Genomic DNA, 18,722 nt, shown 5'->3' with positions numbered 1-18,722 from the left:
ATAATATTTTTCTTCTCAAATTGCTATGAACATTAAAAAAGATTCATCACACAACTAATGTATTAAAACCAAAGGTAATTTTGTGCTAAACTAAATGGTACACCAGAAAGCTGCCAAAACAAAACTGGTCAGTTGCAAAGTACTCTAAATAGTAAATTGACTTTGCAGAAATTTGTAGTACAAAGAACCCTCTTTCTTTTTCTTTTTTTTAAAGATACTTATCCCAGATTATAAACAATCTGGTTTAAGATGAAACCAGCCCACAACAGATACACCTGAGTACAGAACAAATAAACATGAGTGACAACGCTAAGACCAAAAGCTCTTGAAAGTTACTTTCCTCTTGCCAACAGCACACAATCAAATGCATGCTGTTCTGAACAGTTACCCTGCAGTTAGTGGTCTGGTTAGTAATTGAACTCAGTTAGGCAATATGCTGCTCACATTGAAATCAGGAAAGGAACATGGCTGGAGCACCACTTAGCTTCAGCAGCAATTCTGTTTGAAAAAACTGACCAGTTTGGGAACTGTGTACCTATCTGCTCCACGTTCCTTTGGAAATCCTAGACACGTATCCTGAAGTAGGCTAGACTTGTTTTTGGAATGAGAGGGATAAAACTAATCTGGGACCTGAGATGTCAAGAACATGCTCTTTACTTACCCCTGCTTTTCAGTCAGCCTCTGCTAAAATTGCCCTCTCCCCAAACGTTTTCCTTCCACCCCATCTCAGACATTACTAGCCAGGTGAAAGCCAGTTTAGCAATTCCCTCATGTGAGGCTTGACAGATCTAGGCATATACCAGTGTCAAACCTCAAGGTCTGATACTGAGTTTTCTGATTCTGACACAAAAACAAGCAGGTGGTATCAGCTGCCAGCATTACATCTCTATTCAACAGAAGGGGTTAAGATAGCGGTTGAAACTGAGTCACTAGGATCTGGAGCTGACTAATCCTCATGTTAGTTTAGTCTGCTAGTTAATTAGATATGTCACATCAGCAGGATAAGACTGCTGTCCTGGAAGGCCTTCCCACTAAATCCTGCTGTACTTCTCAAATCATAAATGAAGAGGGGAAGCTGACTGGAGTCTATATCCTAGAAGATCTGTTGCCCAGCCTCAGCCTAGGAACAACTACAAAAGCACAACCAATATCCCAACAGAAATAAAGAAACTAAAGGAACATGAGTTTACAGCTTTCATTCCCCAGCATGAAAACTTGCTCTTTTTTATTGGAAACACTTTCCTGGAGAAAGGAAAATGAACAGGTCTGATAACTAAAACACTGCACAGTAGGCAAATAGAGCATCAGAGGCAAAGAAGAAAGGCACACTACATATTTCTTTGTGCAGGGGCCAAGTGTTTGTCACAACAGGAGGGACAAAAAGCTCATCGTTTCAGACAAGAATGCGGCAATTCATTTCAGCAGGGAAAGAGTTCTCCCCGGGAGTGTCAGTTTGATAACTCCTTTGAATTAATCTCTTTCCTGTTTTTATTGAATCCCATTGTGTCAATTTGAGCCTACTTCAATTTTAATTTGGATTTATTTACATACTCCAAAATATTCTTGTTTGATCCCAGCTTCATATCAACCTCTGATTTGCTTAGCATACATACCATGTAATGCTTCAAGCTGTTACAAAAAAAGTAGAGTACCATGTTCAGAATGGATATCTGTAGTTTCCCACTCTTTTTTCCCAACGTTATGCTCCATCATGACTATACTTGCTGCCTGCATTAGATTTAAAAAGGTAAAAACTAATAAAGCAACATATCACATCTTTAACAAAAATCTGTTTTATTTACAGTGCTGCTGCTTGAGTCACATGGAAGTGGAAAGTCTCAATAAAACTGAAACACGTACTGTCAAAAAGACAATCTAGACCCATTTTCTTTTACTACATTAAACTTATCGCAGTTTCAAAGGAAAGAAACTAAATTAAAGCCCCCTTACTCCCTTTGGATCCAACAGAAGCAGCACAAGCAAAAGAACTGCAGGACTGGTCCTTTGCTTAGGGGAAATTTCTGCCTTTCTATACCTATGCTGCCTATGATTTCTCAGTGTATTTCCCCCACACCTTTCTCTTACCACCCCTAGGTGCTTTCATTACTGTCACCTTCTGTGCTGTAATGATACACCCTGATAATGGGGATAGGGGGTGGGGTGGGGGTGCGGGGGTGGGGTGAGGGGGGGGGGGGGGGGTGTCCATTCTACCCAGAGCTATTCCTTTGTCAGCCTGCGTGGGTGGCCAAAATTAAGGTCTCGCACATCCATCCGGGACCGAGAAGATGACGAGGCAGCTGGCCGCTTTTTGATACACAACGGAGGGCCCGGAGTAAGAGGAGCAGAGGGCCAGAGCGGCGCAGGGCTGATACTGCAAGCCAAAAACCCTGTGCCGCAGGAAAGAAGGGCGTCCGGCCCCGGCTGCGCTCTCAGCCCCTGGCACGCTGGGCAGCGCCGGCCGCAGGGATGCCGCGGCCCGGGGAGAACGTGGGCGGGAGTCAGAGCAGCGCCCCCCGCCGGCAGGGCCTGAGCGGGGCTGTGTCGTACCAGGAGGCGCGCTCGGGGAGACGGAGGCGCCGCGGGAGCTGGGAGCTCGCGAGAGGCCCCAGGCGAGGGGCGGGGCGGGGCGGAGGCGAAGGGCGGCCGACCGACCGACGGGCCTATCAGCGCGGGGCGCCGAAGGAGCGGAGGGCACCGCCCCCCGCCAGGCCGGCCCCGCCAGGCAGCGCGTCCTTCGCGGCAGGGCCTCGCCCGCCACCCCTCGGAGTGTGCCGGGGGACGGACGGAGGCGGCAGGCCGCCGCCGCCAGGTGGGTGCCCGCAGCCCCGGCCCTTGCCGCAAGCCCAGCCCGGCGCGCAGCGCCCCGTCCGCGCCCGCGGCCCGCCCGGCCTAACGCCGCCTGGTGCCGAGCGCCGCGCCAGGCCGCGGGGCCCGGACCGCCGCCGCAGGGGCCTTCCCGGTGCTGGCGGTGCGGGCCGTGCGGCAGGCCGGGGACGGGTCCCCCGCCCGCACCGGACCCGAGGCGGCCGCCGCGGAGGGCTGAGGCCGGGCGGGGGCGAGCGGGCCGCCGCGCTGCAGGCTGCGCCCCGGGCAGCCGGCGCGGGCGAGCCCCCGGCGCTCGCTGGTGTTGCGGTGGGCTCTGACCCACCTGTCTGTAGAGGGCGCTGCTGTTACAGGCAAGCCCATGGCCAGCGACGGGCACGCTGTCACGGGAGGGAGCGGGAGACCGCGGGATACGCTTTGACCGGTTTTTGGCTCGGCCCGGGCGCGGGGGGGGCCAAAGGGTCATTTAGCTGAGGAGTTTGCAAATGGAAGTGTTTTAAACAGGCTTTTAAACTCTATTATCATTTTACTTTGTGATAATGGTCCATTGTCTATGCAAGTTCCTTAGTCTCCAGGAGTGGTCTCGTGGCCATTACAGCAACCTACTGATTGTTTTTCAAACTGAATGATGAATGATCAAACTGAATGAATGAATGAAGTATGAGTAGCCTGTATAAAGAAGGGACTGAAAAGGCCCCTCGGTGTGCATGACTTTGGTGGAGTGATCCCCCATGCACCCAGCGCTGCCGAATAAAGATATCTTCAGCTCGCGTGTTGATGACTGATTCTTTAAATCAAAACTGAAACTTGGAGCATATGCCTTGGACCAGAGTCTAGAATGGACACCTCTAGAGGCATCACAAAGCAAAATTTTTTTAATATTAGGGTGAAATTGTACTTTTCGTCTTTTTTGGGGGTGGAATGCAATGAGTTTGTGGCATTTACCCCAGATTACTGTAGTTTGGAGGAGAAAATGTGTAGAAATATGCATTGATTATTATATAACATCACCTCATGGAACCAAGTGATACTATTGATGTTTTTGAATTTTAGGTTGATGTAAAAACCTGATTCTTCCTTAAAGACCTTTAGAATTATGTACATTTGCAAAAAGAAGTTCAAGATTTTCCTGTATTTTGCATGCCTCCTCTGAAAAGCTGCTGATGTAAAAGCTTTGTGTGGATCTCGACTACAGGACTTGGTGTCCCTACTCACTTGTGCTCCTCCGTCTCTTGCTGTGGCACCGTATTTTGTTGTTCAGCATTTCCCTGGTAAGTAATCAAACTGATAACAGCAGGCTCTTACATTTGCACCCGCTTACTGTCCCCATTTGCTTTCCATTGATACGCCTTTTGTCATGCTAGAATGAGGATTAAATGGAGAGTAGGAGTCAGTTTAATACACACTTACAAAGTTTCTTGAGGACAAAGAGCTGAATACCTCTAGGACATTTTCAATGTAACATTTCCCATGTTTCTGATGTGTTATTGTTATCTTGCAAAAAGAGGTGTGATTTGTCCAGACAAATCCATTTATTCGGTCAAACCCAGGTTAGGCTTCCAAAATGAAATACTCCATTAATGCAAAGTGTATACAGACAGATGCCTGCAAGTTCATAATAATTTCATTCTTGTGTATATGTATACAAATCCATGGGAAACAAGACATAAATATATCGATAATTATGCCTGTAAAACATTGAGAACCACAGAGCAAGAGTATGTTGGTGACTTGAAGCTAAGGTTTAAGAGTATATAGCATCATTAAAAGTTAGATTGTTAGTGAAAAAGACAGCCATGCTTGCCTTTCCTTGATTGATGCCAGGATAAGGTTTATATAGATAATTATCTCATCTAAGTCATGGTTAGTTTTAGTGTCACATTTTATTTTTGCAGCAGATAAGAATTTATTAGGTGATGGAAATTCTGTTAACAGGAAATGAGTCCAGTTTGGCTTTGCGAAGTACAGCATGGGCCAAGTCCAGACTTGGACGCATCATTTGTTAAATAATTTTGTGGCATTGTAGTATAGGGGAGGGAAAGTTCTGAAGTTTGCAAGCATCCTTCTTTACATCTGCATATTAATTTTTTTCCTCAAACAAATCTTTATAATTACTTGGCGGTAGGCTAAAGAGAGCTCTAGAATAATCATGCTGAAAGATTTTGTCTATGCTTTTAGCATTTTAGTTCCTCCATAACAAAAGACAGATCTGCTACAGATATGAGCAGGATGTGAACACCTTAGCATATCTGTGAGACACTTTCCTTCCTCTTTGTCAGTGATGAAACCAGCATGGAAATGACCTCTGACACTGGAGCTCTGCATTCCAGCAATGTTGCTCAGCTTAGTGCAGGCCAGTATTGGGAACCTGCTTGTTCACACGATGGTAGTATGCACACACTAAACACCCATGTGGCTCTGGGATGCTGTTCAGACAGATTGAGCTGCTGCACTAGATTTGCCTGATGAGTGATTGGATATTCACTTTCATCAGCTCCTGATCACAAGCAACTATACTTAACCCTTCACAATATTAGAACCCTTCAGTGTCTGTGCAAAACCCCTGCTATTTGGTTTTATGCATGATGTTTTTACTTCATCTTACGGGGGCAGAGCCATAGTTGCAATTCTGTGAGGCTGGAGTTGCACCGTTTTTTAACCCAGATTAGATGCAGCAGGTCTGACTGCTGGCCTTCCTAATGATGCTGTCTGGCAGCTGTGGGCTTCAGAAACATAGGGAGGTCAAGCTGTATCATCTATACAGTGGGAACATGATGCCATCTGACAGAATCTTGCCCTCCCTCAAGGTTAGAAGTGTCAGACTCCTTTTTGCTGATGAAATAGCAGAGCATAACAGGGGCCTGGATGGAGAGTGGTATCATTTTATGAATTAGGTTTACTCCTTTGAGTCTTTTTGTAACTGGCATTACAGTATGGCCTTAGCATCATTCTACATAGGTGATTATATTGGCAGCCAGGATTCTGTTTTTCTTAGCTTATTTATAAAAACATTCAGGCAGTCTTATGCTAACTCTGGAAACAACTTCCTCTTGCTTCAGTAGTAGTACACAGCAATGAAGATTTGCTCCTGAATTCCAAAGACATTATTGCTTGTAAGTCTTTAAAATTTTTAAAGAAGTAAGACACTGTGTTAGCTTCTTTCTTTTTGTGAGATCTTGAAGCTTAGCTACTGATACTGCCTTGCTTGTGCCCCTTCAGTTGATGTTTTGTTAGGAATTGTCCACTGGACTCAAATTTACCAGAGGGTGGAGGGATCAAAAAAGGAGGCATAAAGAGTGAACCAGAGACATTTTATACACATACATGTATTAATGGGGGAATAAGGTACATGGAAATCTAGGCTTTATTAATTCCACTGTTAACAGAACATTTTGGGAGTGCTTTCCTTGTTTTTAAGGCACAAAATTTGGCTTGCTAGGCTGGCAACAAAAGTATTCATTTAAAAACTTGCAAGAATGCAAATTATTTGTTTTGACATTTTTATCATGCATGTGAGTAAGCTGACATGTTGTGATTTTTTTATTTTCTTTTTTTTTTTAATGCCAAGATCACATCCATTCCGGGCACCTATTTCCTGTGGATGTAAAAATCTCCAAGTATGACTGAGACTGAGGCTATTTACTGGCATCCAGATTTGCATTTTTCCAAAAGGTTCCAAGCTTATTTTTGCACTTATTGTGTAAAATCCCAGACAATCAGATTTCGACCTGGCTAAGTAAAACAACAGCAGTAACTTCCAAGGTCTATGACCAATGGCAGTGTGTGCTGTGCCGGTCACCAGCAACTTTGCACTAACAGCAAGCATACCACTCTGCCCTGCAGCTGACTTTTACTAGTATCAAGCCTGACACATCCAGATGAAGAACCCTTTCTGTTCCAAACTAAACAGTAAACAGAAATCCCATTCATTGCAGAATACTCTGGTTTAGACAACTTTATTTTTACATGGTCAAACAAATTGAAAAAGAAAATAATTATTTCCTAGCATCTGAAATTTGATAATTCAGACTATAATTTTCGAAGGGTAGTACTTTTTCTTTGTATTTTCTCTGTTGAAGCTTCTTCTAGAAATATGGCAAGTTACCCTTACCAGGGTCCTTTGGGGAAAAAAGGTGTCTTTGACACTGCAATAAGGCTGGTGAAGCAGTGTCATGTCACCCATGTGATTTTCCTTGTGGTTGTTGCTTAGAAACATAACAATTAAGCACCCTTAATTTTAGAGTCCACTGCAATATTTTGTCCTTCCTTAGCAGTTATGCTAGCTAAACTGTCTTTCTTAAAACTGTGTAATATTAGTACTGAGAGGTTCTGTAAATGCACTAGGCTCCTTTTTACTGAACATCCTAAAACGTGATTGTCAGTCACAATGTAGTCCTGCTTGCACTTAAGTTGTTTGAACTTGTGCCATTACATTGCGTGTTTGTGGTTAGCTGTAGTTAGAACTACGGGTAAGTCATGCCTGAACAGATACGGTACAGAAGCAGTTTGGCATCTGTAAAAGGACTTGATTTCCGGGGTGTAAATTCTGATGTCAAGTGTCGCATCTGCCAGTAGTCTCTATGCAGACTCCCTTTTGCTCTGGTTTTTGCTTTCAGTCCTAAAATGCCTTGTAAAGGTCCCATTAAGACACGAGTTTGGAGAAAGCACTGTTGTTAGTGTTATTATGAATAGGTGCCTTCAGGGCTCCAGTGTGGCATCCCTCAACAACACTAAATTTACTTAAACTCTCCCAAAGAAATCACAAATCCATCAACATCTTTAATTAATTAAATTTTATGTTGCAGGAAGGCCTCAGGGTAATGCATGTGCTTTTAATATTACCAAGTTAAATTGCCTTTGCTGCAGCTTTTTATTCACTAGCAAAAAGCATTGTATTCATCTTCTGATTAGGTACAGATCAGTTTTTTCATGGAATAATTTGAGTAAGTAGAATATGTCAAGCAGTGCAGCAAGATTACGGATGTTCAAAGCACAGCACTTTGCATTTTGTTAATATCATGTAATTTTTACAGGCATCTATGCAGTTGAAACAGTGGAATGCATTTATGTCAGCATTTTTGTTAAGAAATTTAAAAGAGGCATTTAAGCAAGGTAGCATTGGTGGTTTTTTCTAAATTGAACTACACTTTTTGAGCTATGCAGTGTTTCTGGCCTGCTGCATAGTAAACCATTTTTCTGATTAATATGTTGGTACCGTGAACATAAAAATCCTGAGAAAATGGTTTGATTGTGTGTATTTTAGAACTGCGTTTGAAGTATCATATTTATCTTAACATTAAATTTCATGAGCTATGGATTGCCACAAAACAATTGAACATTTTCTTTTTTCCTTAACAGGACAATGGTGCTGTGTTTTCTGAGCAGAACATTGCAACTAGCAAGTCATTTATCCAGTCCACTGGGGAGACAACTCTGTTCAGCCAGCACAAATAAGCCAGTGCTGACTTTATTCACCAAGGTAAAAGTTGTTTACAGAATAAAGCTAGGCAAGACTGCATATTTATCAGTGGATTCCTGATGAAATGCCTTGTCTTTGCTTTTTGTCCACTTCAAACTTTTATAGTATTGTGCAGTTTGCCCTGGGGGTGTCTTTTACACCAGGCTTTATAGCACAGTCATACTCTTAGTGTAGCAAGCCAGTAGTTACAACCAACAAGAAGATTTCAGCGTAGTTGTGTCTCAGTGACACTACAGTCCGTTTACAAATAAAAGCTCACCATCTGTTTATTAATCAGAGCAGTGCAAGCTGCCACAGCTCGCTCTCCTGCCTGATTCAGCATCAACTCATTCATAATCCAAATGTGATAAGGTAGGAAATAATGAGCTTACCTTTGGGTTAATAATTGGAAAAAAGTTACTTGTATTACTTTTGTGTCTTAAAATTTCTAACTAGTTAAGACACTGTATGAAATCAATTTTTCTAATAGCGTTCAAGTTCTGATAGAGTTCAAGTAGTTCTCCAAAGTGGGCTATTGTTGAATGTGTTTTTAACTTAAAATGTTTTTGATGTCTGATACCACTGGCAATTGCAAAGCAAAATCTACTTTAAAATAATCTAACCCACTCTTATTCCAATTAACTCCTTTTTCCCTCATCCCTGTTCTTAAGAATAAGGAGAAAAGAGAAGGCAGGAGGGAGCTATGACTTCTGCAGCCAGCAGAAGCTAGCACTGCCAAATGGTTTTCCCCTGGCAGACTCCTTTTATGCCAATGCAAACATTCATGCAACAGCTGCTCCAAGTTAAAAAAAAATATCTTTTTTGCAAGGTTACTGTTAACTCAGATCACTTGTCCTGTCTAGCCTTGCTGTGCAGCTGTTTGATTAGCTGTTTGATTACTTATGGCAGCACAAAAGAAGCAGTGACAGGAAGATGGATCTGCTTCTTTCAGCATCATTGCCAGCTTAAAATGACCACAAACCTGCAGTCTAAGTATGCAGCACAAATGGCAGTTATCTGTAGAAATGAAACTGTCCCTTCCACATGTGTATTGTCTAACAGATCTAGCTATCAGCACAGCATATGTCAGTTTGGGAAGGGATTTTTTACTACCTCAGCAGTAGGAATCCTTTTTGCCACTGTAATACATATATGAGAGAGAAGGTTGTCCAGGACAGCTTTATCCAGGCAGCCCTATTACAAATTAACATAAATTTTTTAAAAAAAAACATAAAAATTACAAATTAACAAAAAAAAAAGTGATGGCAGAGACCTACTATTGCACTGTTCTACTGAAGAATATGTACTAATATAAATGGACTGTCTATTTTTAAGTATTTATTTATTATTAAACAGATTTCACTGATAGTTGAAATGGTTCACTATCTGATTTTAAACCAGTTCCAATGTTATTAGTACTACATAGTGCTTAATCTTGCCATCAGAGCAATAGAAACATATTCTTTGCTAAGAGTCAGCTTAGTTTGTCGAATGCTTTATGTGACTGCTACGTTAGAAGGCTCTCTACAGCCCTAGTGGAACTGATTATATCCTGCTTTAACTGTAAGGAGCTTGGCACGTTACAAAACTGATGTGCAGGATTCTGGGACGTTCCTTTCAGTCACCAGTATGAGGTATATCAGTCCCTCCAAAAGCAACAAGAACTAGTAAGAATGCAGCACTGTTGATATTTAACATCTTACACAGGTTTTCAGAGCACAAGGACTTGTCTGTATGGGAAAGACAATTTAGATTAGATGTGAATTAAAAGTAGAGTATTTAATCCAAATTAATTCACGCGAAGGAGATAAGAAGTAGCTGTTTCAGATTGATTCCATGTTTAAACAAGACTTAGGAAGACTTAAGTGGGAGGGAGAGGAGGTCTTTTCCAGCTGTGAGAGGTACTTCATAGGAGAATGACAGAGCCATCACCTTCACCACTGTATGCTTTGCTACATGAATTACAGGATAAATTGTGCCATTACAAACACTGAAGCAACACACTTTCATGTGAGTCACCTTGTCAGGTATGAACTGCTCTAATGATCATGATGTGTGATCAGCAGAAGTCAGCTGCATAACTATAGTGGAAGATCAGGGAGTTTTCAAAATGAGAGGTTTTCTTTGACTCCGTCACTGGTCAAAACAATGCAGCTGTTTGCTAGATCTCCCTGCTGGAGTTTACTGTCCTCCCAGCTCTGCAGGTTGGAGAATCATGATTAATTCCTTTCAGGCAAAGTCAGCCAGATTGTCTTAAATCACCTTCTTTTGCTATATGAACTGACCCAAGTGACTCAGTCTGAAACAGATTAGAAATTACTCATGCGACTTCCTCATTCACCTTCTGCCAAGGGACATTCTTCTGTCAGAGTGGTACCTGCAGTTGTTTTCAGCTAGTGATGGCAATGCTTTGGATAGTCATTGTTGCTGACCAAAAGAAGGGGTCAGTAAATGTCCTTCCAAATCATGCCCTTGAATCAGCCTTTGGAAGAGCTGTTGAAAACTGTTAATTTGTATCATGAGAAAAATAAAAGCAAGTGAGAAATAATTAAATTCTGTGACTGAATAATTTATTTTCTTCTCAACCATGCTGCACTGATAATGATTTAGAAAGCAGTAAGACAGGGTGGTATGGGGGAGGGAACCCACATTTATAGTAGTGATCACTCCAGTCTGAGTACGTTACTTTATGGTACAAATGATCTTTGTGTTTTACTGCATGCTTTAAGTTGGTCTGAATATTTTCTTTTAGAAACCATGCCCTCTATGTGATGAAGCAAAAGAGGTGCTTGAGCCATATAAGAGAAGGGTAATGTATTACAATACTGTATGTATTTTCTGTATATAAAGGACAGTTAATCAGGATTCTTTCTTTGTAAAAGAAAATGGCTTGGATTTATTTGCATCTGTTATTATTTCTTGGGTGACCTCATCAAGACAATTTCAGCACTGATTTCCCTAAAACTCATTATCCAAAACCATTCTGTGACAACGCTACTCACAAGTATAGGCAAACTAAACCAATATACACTTTGTCACAACTATTTTTAAAATCTCCGCTTTTGTAAATACTATTGCCTTTTCTGATAGAGGAATTTACAACTGTTATGAAGCAGGCAATGATATCATTTGGGAAGGATGTTAGTGAGTGGGACTTCAAATATTTAAACTATAGGTGATTGCCATTCTTCAGGTGGGTTTTGATCGCTTTCTTGAAGGAAGAAACTTAACAGACCATTAAGAGGGTTGCACTATGCTGCCCAACAGGCAACTGTTGTGTTGCCAGAGGCATATTTGTTGGTGGTGCTCACAGGGGGGTGGTTCTGCACAGAGGATGAGGAGTGTTGTTCTGGACTAGGTAGGGAGTCCTTTTCAGATATGCAGCCAAGGATTGTGGCTATGTGCCTTTTGTATCCACAAAATGGGCAGTTGTCTACAACATGGAAGAATAAATGTAAAAACACCAATAAACAACCCTTGTATTTCTGAAAAAAAATATTGATCAAAAGACAAGCAGGTATGGTTTTTCAGTGTCCAGTAGCTACTAACATACTTATTTTCCGTCACAGTTTATCTTGCAAGAAGTGGATATTACCCTTCCAGAGAACTCAGCATGGTTTGATGAATATAAATACGACATACCTGTTTTTCATTTAAATGGGAAGTTCCTGATGAAGCATCAAGTAGACATTCAAAAGTTTGAGGACCAGCTTATGAAGCTGGAGTTGCAAAATGATGGAAACCAGTGAAGAAAATTCAGCTGCTCTGGTGTGTATCTGAAAGGACTGTGCAAACATAAATTGTGTGAAAAAGCAGTATTTGTTATATGGCCTTACATTTCTTAGAACATATAGTACCAGTGTAATAAAAAACTTGAGTGACTTGTATTCTATTTTGTATTAATCATCCAGCCCAGCTGTACCTGTAGCAATATCTTCTGTTCCATTCATTTGCTGCTATCCTAGGCTGGCTTTTTATTGACAGAATAAATGCTGCTCCATCACGGCAGATAAAGTGAAATGTGTTTGTATTGGATTTGTAGGGCAGGGTGCTGGTAGTGGGTGAGCTACAGGGGTGGCTTCTGTGAGAAGCTGCTTGAAGCTTCCCATGTGTCTGACAGAGCCAGTGCCAGCTGGCTCCAGAACAGACCTGCCGCTGGCCAAGGCCGAGCCCACCAGCGACTGTGGCATGCCGCTCTGATAACATATTTCAGAAGGGAGAAAAAACCTGGGCAGCTGCAGCTGAGAGAGAAGTGAGAATATGTGAGAGGAACAGCTCTGCAGACACCAAGGTCAGTGAAGAAGGAGGGGGAGAAGGTGCTCCAGCTGCTGGAGCAGAGAATCCCCTGCAACCCAGTGAGGTCCACGGTGCAGCAGATGGCCGCCCACAGCTCGTGGAAGACCCCACACTGGAGTAGGTGGATGCCCAAAGGAGACTGTGACCCCACGGGAAGCCCACGATGGAGCAGGCTCCTGGCAGGACTTGTGGCTCTGTGGAGGACCCACGCTGGAGCAGTCTGTTTGTGAAGCGCTGTACCCCATGGAAGGGACCCACGCTGGAGCAGTTTGTGAAGAACTGTAGCCTGTGGGAGGGACTCATGTTGAGGAAGTTTGTGCAGGACTGCCTCCTGTGGGAAGGATCCTGGAGCATGGGAGGAGTGTGAGGAGTCCTCCCCCTGAGGAGGAAGGAGCAGTAGAGACAATATGGAACTGATCACAATCTCCAGTCCCTGTCGCCCTGCGTTGCTGGGGGAGAGAAGGCAGAGAAGTCGGGAGTGCAGCTGAGCCTGGGAGGAAGGGTGGGAAGAAGGTGTTTTTAAATTGGGGTGGGTTTTTTTTGTTTTAGTTTCTCATTATCCTACTCTGATTTGAATGGTAGTTTTTCCAAGCTGAGTCTGTTTTGTCCGTGACAGGAACTGATCTCTCCCGACCCACAGGACTTTTATTATTTTATTTATTTTTTTAATTTATTATTTTATTTATTATTTTATTTATTTTCTCTTGCCTGTCCAGCTGAGAAGGTGCAGTGAGGGAGCAACCTCGATGGGCACCTGGTGTCCAGCCAGGGTCAACCCACCATGGTGTTTAAGATTGTTACTATGTGTAAGCTGTAGGTCTGTAAGAGACTTCTTTGAAGAAGTCTGTAAGACTAGCTGAAATGTTCATTTGAAACAGACAAGAAACAGGGCATTTACTGTAAATTAAAAGGGTGATTGATTAAAGACAGCACACTCACTGAAAAAGAGTCATATCTATAGAACAATTACCACAATCTGGTACAGCTGTCACAAACACATGAACACTGAATAGTTTATTTTTCTTCTAATGGGATGTACATATGTTGTACTTAAGGTTGTTTTATCTACTCAAGCAAGTGTTGTTCTCCTTAGTACTTGAGTTACTGCCAGAAACAAGAAAAAATAGTGAATGATAATTGAGCCAAAAGAACCAAGTTGGTAATGAAAATGGCATTTATTAACTCCAAACATGTCTTTCTGAGTGCTACTACTTTCATAGTATAAAATGAAAGTGAGAAATGTTAAGCGTGTCTTTAAAAATTTCCTGGCCAAAGATATTGGACTTTTCCCTTAGAGTTCAGTTATGTTCTTAAAAAATCCTTGGTCATACGTGGTGTTTTGCCCTCCTTAGGGATGCTTGTGACCTCATTCTCTGTCATAAATCCAGTGAACAGAGAAAACATGTATCACTGGTAGGGGATCACAGTGCTCAGAGTTCTGTTGTAACTGAGTCCCGTTGTTACACTTTCTGACAGAAAGGAATCACATTTCAGTTCTGTCTGCATGTATCATATGACAATACCTTTTTATCAAGGGTTACTGCAGTTCTGTTAATGCATTATTGGCAACGAAGGGATGTGAAGTAGGCAGACAATGCCTAAGTTAAATATATTTTCAGGAAGAGAAGAAAGATTAAGGAAAAGTCAGCTATTTGAGTAGAATAGTCTGTAATAAGCGCTAGAGAAACTTGTTGGTATTTTTTATCTACTTAATAGATCTCAACACAGAAACTAATACCTACCTGATGCATTTCTGTTCTTTCTACAATGACAGTATTCAATCTTCTGTCATCACCAGGAATTTCAGAAAACAAGGACGCTTACCAGATATGTTTTTGCAGGGGGGAGAATCCAGACACACCAGCTACCCAGTTAGACAGCAGTAAACTGAAATTCACTAGGATTTGTTACGGAGTTCAGGTTTTGGAGTATGGTTCAATAAGGTGGCAGCTGATCTGCTATGGTCAGTTCCTATATGTTCTCATCCTACAGTGTCTTTAGCATTTGACAGATCATTTCCAGCTCAGTTCCACAAGATAAAAGATTTCTGGGCAGTGGGGGTGAGAAATTAAATCTGCCTTGCAGTTCAAGCAACATGAGTCCACTCAGGAAGGGATCTGATAGCATCCAAGAGCTCCAGGAGGGAGAGCTGTGCCCTTTTTACAGCAGAGAGCTTTAGGTAAGTTTAGCCGCATCATCAAACTATACCCTGTGATTTATAGGACTTCAAAAACTTCCATTTCACCACATGTCACCTTCTTTAAGGAGGTCTGCGGAAAGAGAGTGCCATCAAACAATGGATTTACTACATTTGCAAGAGCTAAAGAGAAGCTTAGAAGTTTAAGCATCTCCTTAAATCTGTTTAAGGCTTTTCTTCACCAATTCTGTAAATGATCCAAATCCAAAATCACAGCCTACTGATGCTTCTAAAGGAAAACACTCATCGTGTTGTTAAGTAACCAGTATATTGTTTTTGTAGCTTTACTTTACCTTTAGAGCCTGCTGCTTTACCCTGATGTGGTCATTTACACTGTAGAGGAAGAGTAAGCTGAGACACAAAAAAAGAAGCTGAAGTTTCTCAGGAGTAAGTGACTGAACTTGAATAACCTGGCGAATGTGAAGTGTGATGCTTTCCCCAACATGAGGGGAAAAAAAAAAGAAAAAAAAAAAGGACAAAACTTGAAATAGCAAGATACTTCTTGAATTGTATGTTGCCGCATAGCTTTGTGCTATCAACAGTGCTTTTCATCACCACTGATAGAAGAACAGGACCTTAGAGACATAAAACTTCTATACCTTCTGCAATTCATGATGCTACAGTCGAATTTGTAAGTGTACCAGAAGCTACTGTTAAATAACACACCTGAATTACCTCTGTATGAGCAAGTGCCATTTTCTTTCCTTCAATAGCCTGAGATGGTTTCAGAAGGCCCAAGTTTTTCCATAGTAAGTTTTTGTAATGAGAGAGCTGGCATACAGCACTTGTCACCCATAGTTCAAGGACTTCTTCCAAAATATACCATTATTATCTCAAAGCTATGGAGGACAGAGGTCACATGGACTTGCTCCATTTCCCAATATACATCACTGACAGAGGCTGGAATAGCCATCAGAGCAATTTGCCTTTGTTTTATTTTTAATAAGGCCAGTTTTGGGAAGAAAAAAAAATGGAAGCTAAAAGCAAACTTCTTAATCATGCAGGAGATGATGAATTCCTTTTTCTTTATTCACTCAGACTGTGGAGGCTTTCTTCGATAGCCAGTGCCAGATTTTTGCCCCCACTCCCCCTTTGTTTTGTAAAGTGAATGATAACAGGATTTTTATAATAGCTTCTATCTATGGCATAGCCTTTATCAGTGAGATGGAGGTTTTCCCTTAGCTCTGGCTGTGGGTGTTAGTTGCATATAATGTACAGAGAAGGGGTGACTGCTTCTTCCAACTCTTCTTCTGGTGTACAGTCAAACACAACACTGCATTGTGCATGCCTCGATCTATTTTACCTGCCAACAAACACAAGTAGCAGATTCAGGTGTGTAAGAAAGGTCATTGTAGACCCATGTTGCAAGCAACAAGCCTGGACTCCAGGGTTAGTGTTCTATGGTATGGAAAGATGACTGCCAGCCATTCCTCTCCAAATACCACGTTGTCCTTCCAAAGCCAAAACATGGTATACACTGCCAAAACCTTCTAGCAGTATCTGAGATGTACTGATCTACTGTTTTAAGGGAGTGGAAGCCCTGTTCTCATTAGTTTGAACACAAAGATAGGAAGTAGAAACATGTCAATATGGAGTGTTGGTGGCACACCTCAAAGAAGGAGCTGTGCTATAATCATTTCCAGATAAAAGCACCACAGGACAAGGTGATGAGCAAGAGCGTGACTGTTCATTTTGGACCATAGATGCTGCTTTCTCCTTACAAAATTAGGTGGTGTCAAGGTTACTGAAGATCTTATCTCTATTACCTTCTCTGAGGAATACAAAATACTGCCATAAAAAACTCCAGGAGGTCGCCTTCTCTTCCAAAGCCAGCAGCCCTGCGCAGTAGAATAAGGCATTCAGTGACTATCTCCATATGTGAACACTAAGAGTTCACATATTCTGAGTAGCAGATCAGACAGAGAAGTGTTTCAGCAGCATCTTCCATTTTTCTGCCATTATCAGTCCTAAAAAATCATGTGAATTTGTGATTCTATAGGCAAAATAATTTACTAATCTCATTGGGACCAGAATTTTACCTCAAATAGTTAACTACTTTCCATTTCCTTTGACGTGGGGAGATAGAACAAGTGTTTGGGTGACTTAACATGACTAGTAGGTCTGCCACCTTCATTTTCCAAAACCAAGAAAAAATGTATCATATGTAAATTGGAGGAATTTTTCTTCTTTTTGAATATAATAAATGCAGCAGGGTCCCAGCACATGCATCTCTCTAACCAAATGTGTCAGAAGTATAACCCTAAAACAAGAAGGCATATGCCCCTGCTGAATATATATTTACAGAGGCATAAGTGACTTCGTGAAAACTGGCAATTTACTCCTTGACAGTGAATGCTGGCAGGAGTGCAAAGCTCCACAATATACTCTCCCTGTAATATAAAAAAAGCTTGAACACAAGATGAACTTATTTCCTGTTTCTGGACAATTAAAAAGCACATACACAGTGTTCCATCTCCTTTCAGTAACCATAAATAACAAATACACACCAGGCTTACTTGCTTATGTGTTCTGCTTCTCCGGGTCTTTATTTGTGTCTTTTAAATAACACACAGTACATAGAAGGAATTGTCTCATTTCTTTAAGCATAGGACTCCTAGCACAGTGTCTTCCCGTCCAAATGGCCTGTGAGACATAGCCTCAGATTCCCTCCCTAGCTCTTGAAGTAAGCTCTTTCTGTAAGGCATGGTTCTCTTTTTACCTCTTATTAGCACCTTACTCCCCAAAGTAACACAAAAATCAACGCGTAGGCTTAGCCAATTCTGTAAGTATTAAACTCTGTTTCAGTCTTGTGCATGCATTCGTCTTTAATCACATGGCCACCTGGATTAACTGTGAGTGCAGCAACACATGGAAGTAAACAAATTCACAAGTGCAAGTGTCTGAAAATCACAGGTCATTTTTTTGCTCAGTGACAGCATCACTTTCCAGACAGCTTTGCTTTGTACTGTACCAATATCATGTCTGTTTCCTACCATGTCCTGCTGGCAAGAAGGCTCCATTCCGTTCTTGTGAAGTTGCTTGACCTTGGATACCCAAACCTGAACTCTTGCAGGGCAGGGCTGGAGCTGTGAGACACACCTGAAATGGAAAATTTCAGCAGTTTGGGAACTCAAACTGAATACTAACTTGTGCTTGGCAAAGGCATAGTAAGAACAATAAAACCACCCTCTGTTCTCTGCCCTCACTTCTCATAGCATTTCAGATCAAATTCTATTTCTCGGTCTTCATCTTCAGGTGATACATAACATATGCCCAGGATATCTAAAGGGTAAAATGATACCCTCAAGTGTCTGTCTTGTCTCTGGAATGAACTGCATGGGTAGAGGACGCTCCAGATCATCCACATTTCCCTTTAAGTTGCCTTCTGGACCATATACAGCTGATCAAAACTCTATGCACAGAATATGAAATAAGTGGCCCCCAGTCATACAGACGCACAAATCTTCCTGCAATGAGCCACAACTACACCCACCCACTTCTCTCAGGGAGAAGATGAAAGAACAGCATGTGACATGCCTTACTGGAATACACCTAGATAGTATGGCAATCAGGGAATATAAAGCTGTCAGCTTTAATTCAGAGCCTTACCATATGCCATATATTTTTAGCCTATCTCCTAAAGAGATGAAGCTTGGACCATATAATCATGTATGAGTCCAGTTCTTCTCCTTCCCTTCTCCCCCTCCTCTCCGACTCCTTCCAAGGAATGTTTAACCCAGGGACCAGTTCTTCAGCTATTACATGATGGTTGGTCTTGATGATCTCAAAGGTCTTTTCCAACCTAAACGATTCTATGATTCTACATTCCCACAAATTTCCTGAACATCTGCTCCCAGGAAAATGACAGAAATCTCTCCATCCATGTCCACTGAGGGGCAGGGGGGGGGAGGAACCGTGCTGAAGGAAGTCCCCATCCATTTTGGCCAG

The 18,722-nt window shown here is 42.0% G+C and overlaps 1 protein-coding gene across 3 annotated transcripts; it reads left to right on the top strand.

Moving 5' to 3' along the window:
- Nucleotides 1-2,679: 2,679 nt before the first annotated feature.
- On the top strand, nt 2,680-12,301 carry CZH5orf63 (chromosome Z C5orf63 homolog). 3 transcript variants are annotated; one of them, XM_055791354.1, is made up of 5 exons: nt 2,680-2,809; nt 3,877-4,094; nt 8,182-8,302; nt 11,034-11,090; nt 11,851-12,301. In XM_055791354.1, exons 3-5 carry the CDS (start codon nt 8,186-8,188, stop codon nt 12,028-12,030), a joined length of 354 nt encoding a protein of 117 aa, XP_055647329.1. In that variant the 5' UTR covers nt 2,680-2,809; nt 3,877-4,094; nt 8,182-8,185; the 3' UTR covers nt 12,031-12,301. The 3 variants fall into 3 exon arrangements, with proteins under 3 accessions (XP_055647329.1, XP_055647330.1, XP_055647331.1); XM_055791355.1 differs by having other exon boundaries at nt 2,686-2,809; nt 3,981-4,094; XM_055791356.1 differs by having other exon boundaries at nt 2,695-2,809; nt 4,019-4,094.
- Nucleotides 12,302-18,722: the final 6,421 nt, after the last annotated feature.

Source organism: Falco peregrinus, chromosome Z (genome assembly GCF_023634155.1).
Source record: "Falco peregrinus isolate bFalPer1 chromosome Z, bFalPer1.pri, whole genome shotgun sequence".
Lineage (NCBI taxonomy): Eukaryota > Metazoa > Chordata > Aves > Falconiformes > Falconidae > Falco > Falco peregrinus.
The sequence above is the reverse complement of the archived record's forward strand: the minus strand, read 5'-3'. Positions and strand labels throughout refer to the sequence as shown.

Bases quoted from the DNA above. Each gene is read 5' to 3' on its own strand.
- CZH5orf63 (XM_055791354.1), top strand. From the start codon at position 8,186: ATGGTGCTGTGTTTTCTGAGCAGAACATTGCAACTAGCAAGTCATTTA. The intron at 8,303-11,033 runs GTAAAAGTTGTT...ATTTTCTTTTAG, and splicing joins TGCTGACTTTATTCACCAAG to AAACCATGCCCTCTATGTGA. The intron at 11,091-11,850 runs GTAATGTATTAC...TTTCCGTCACAG, and splicing joins TTGAGCCATATAAGAGAAGG to TTTATCTTGCAAGAAGTGGA.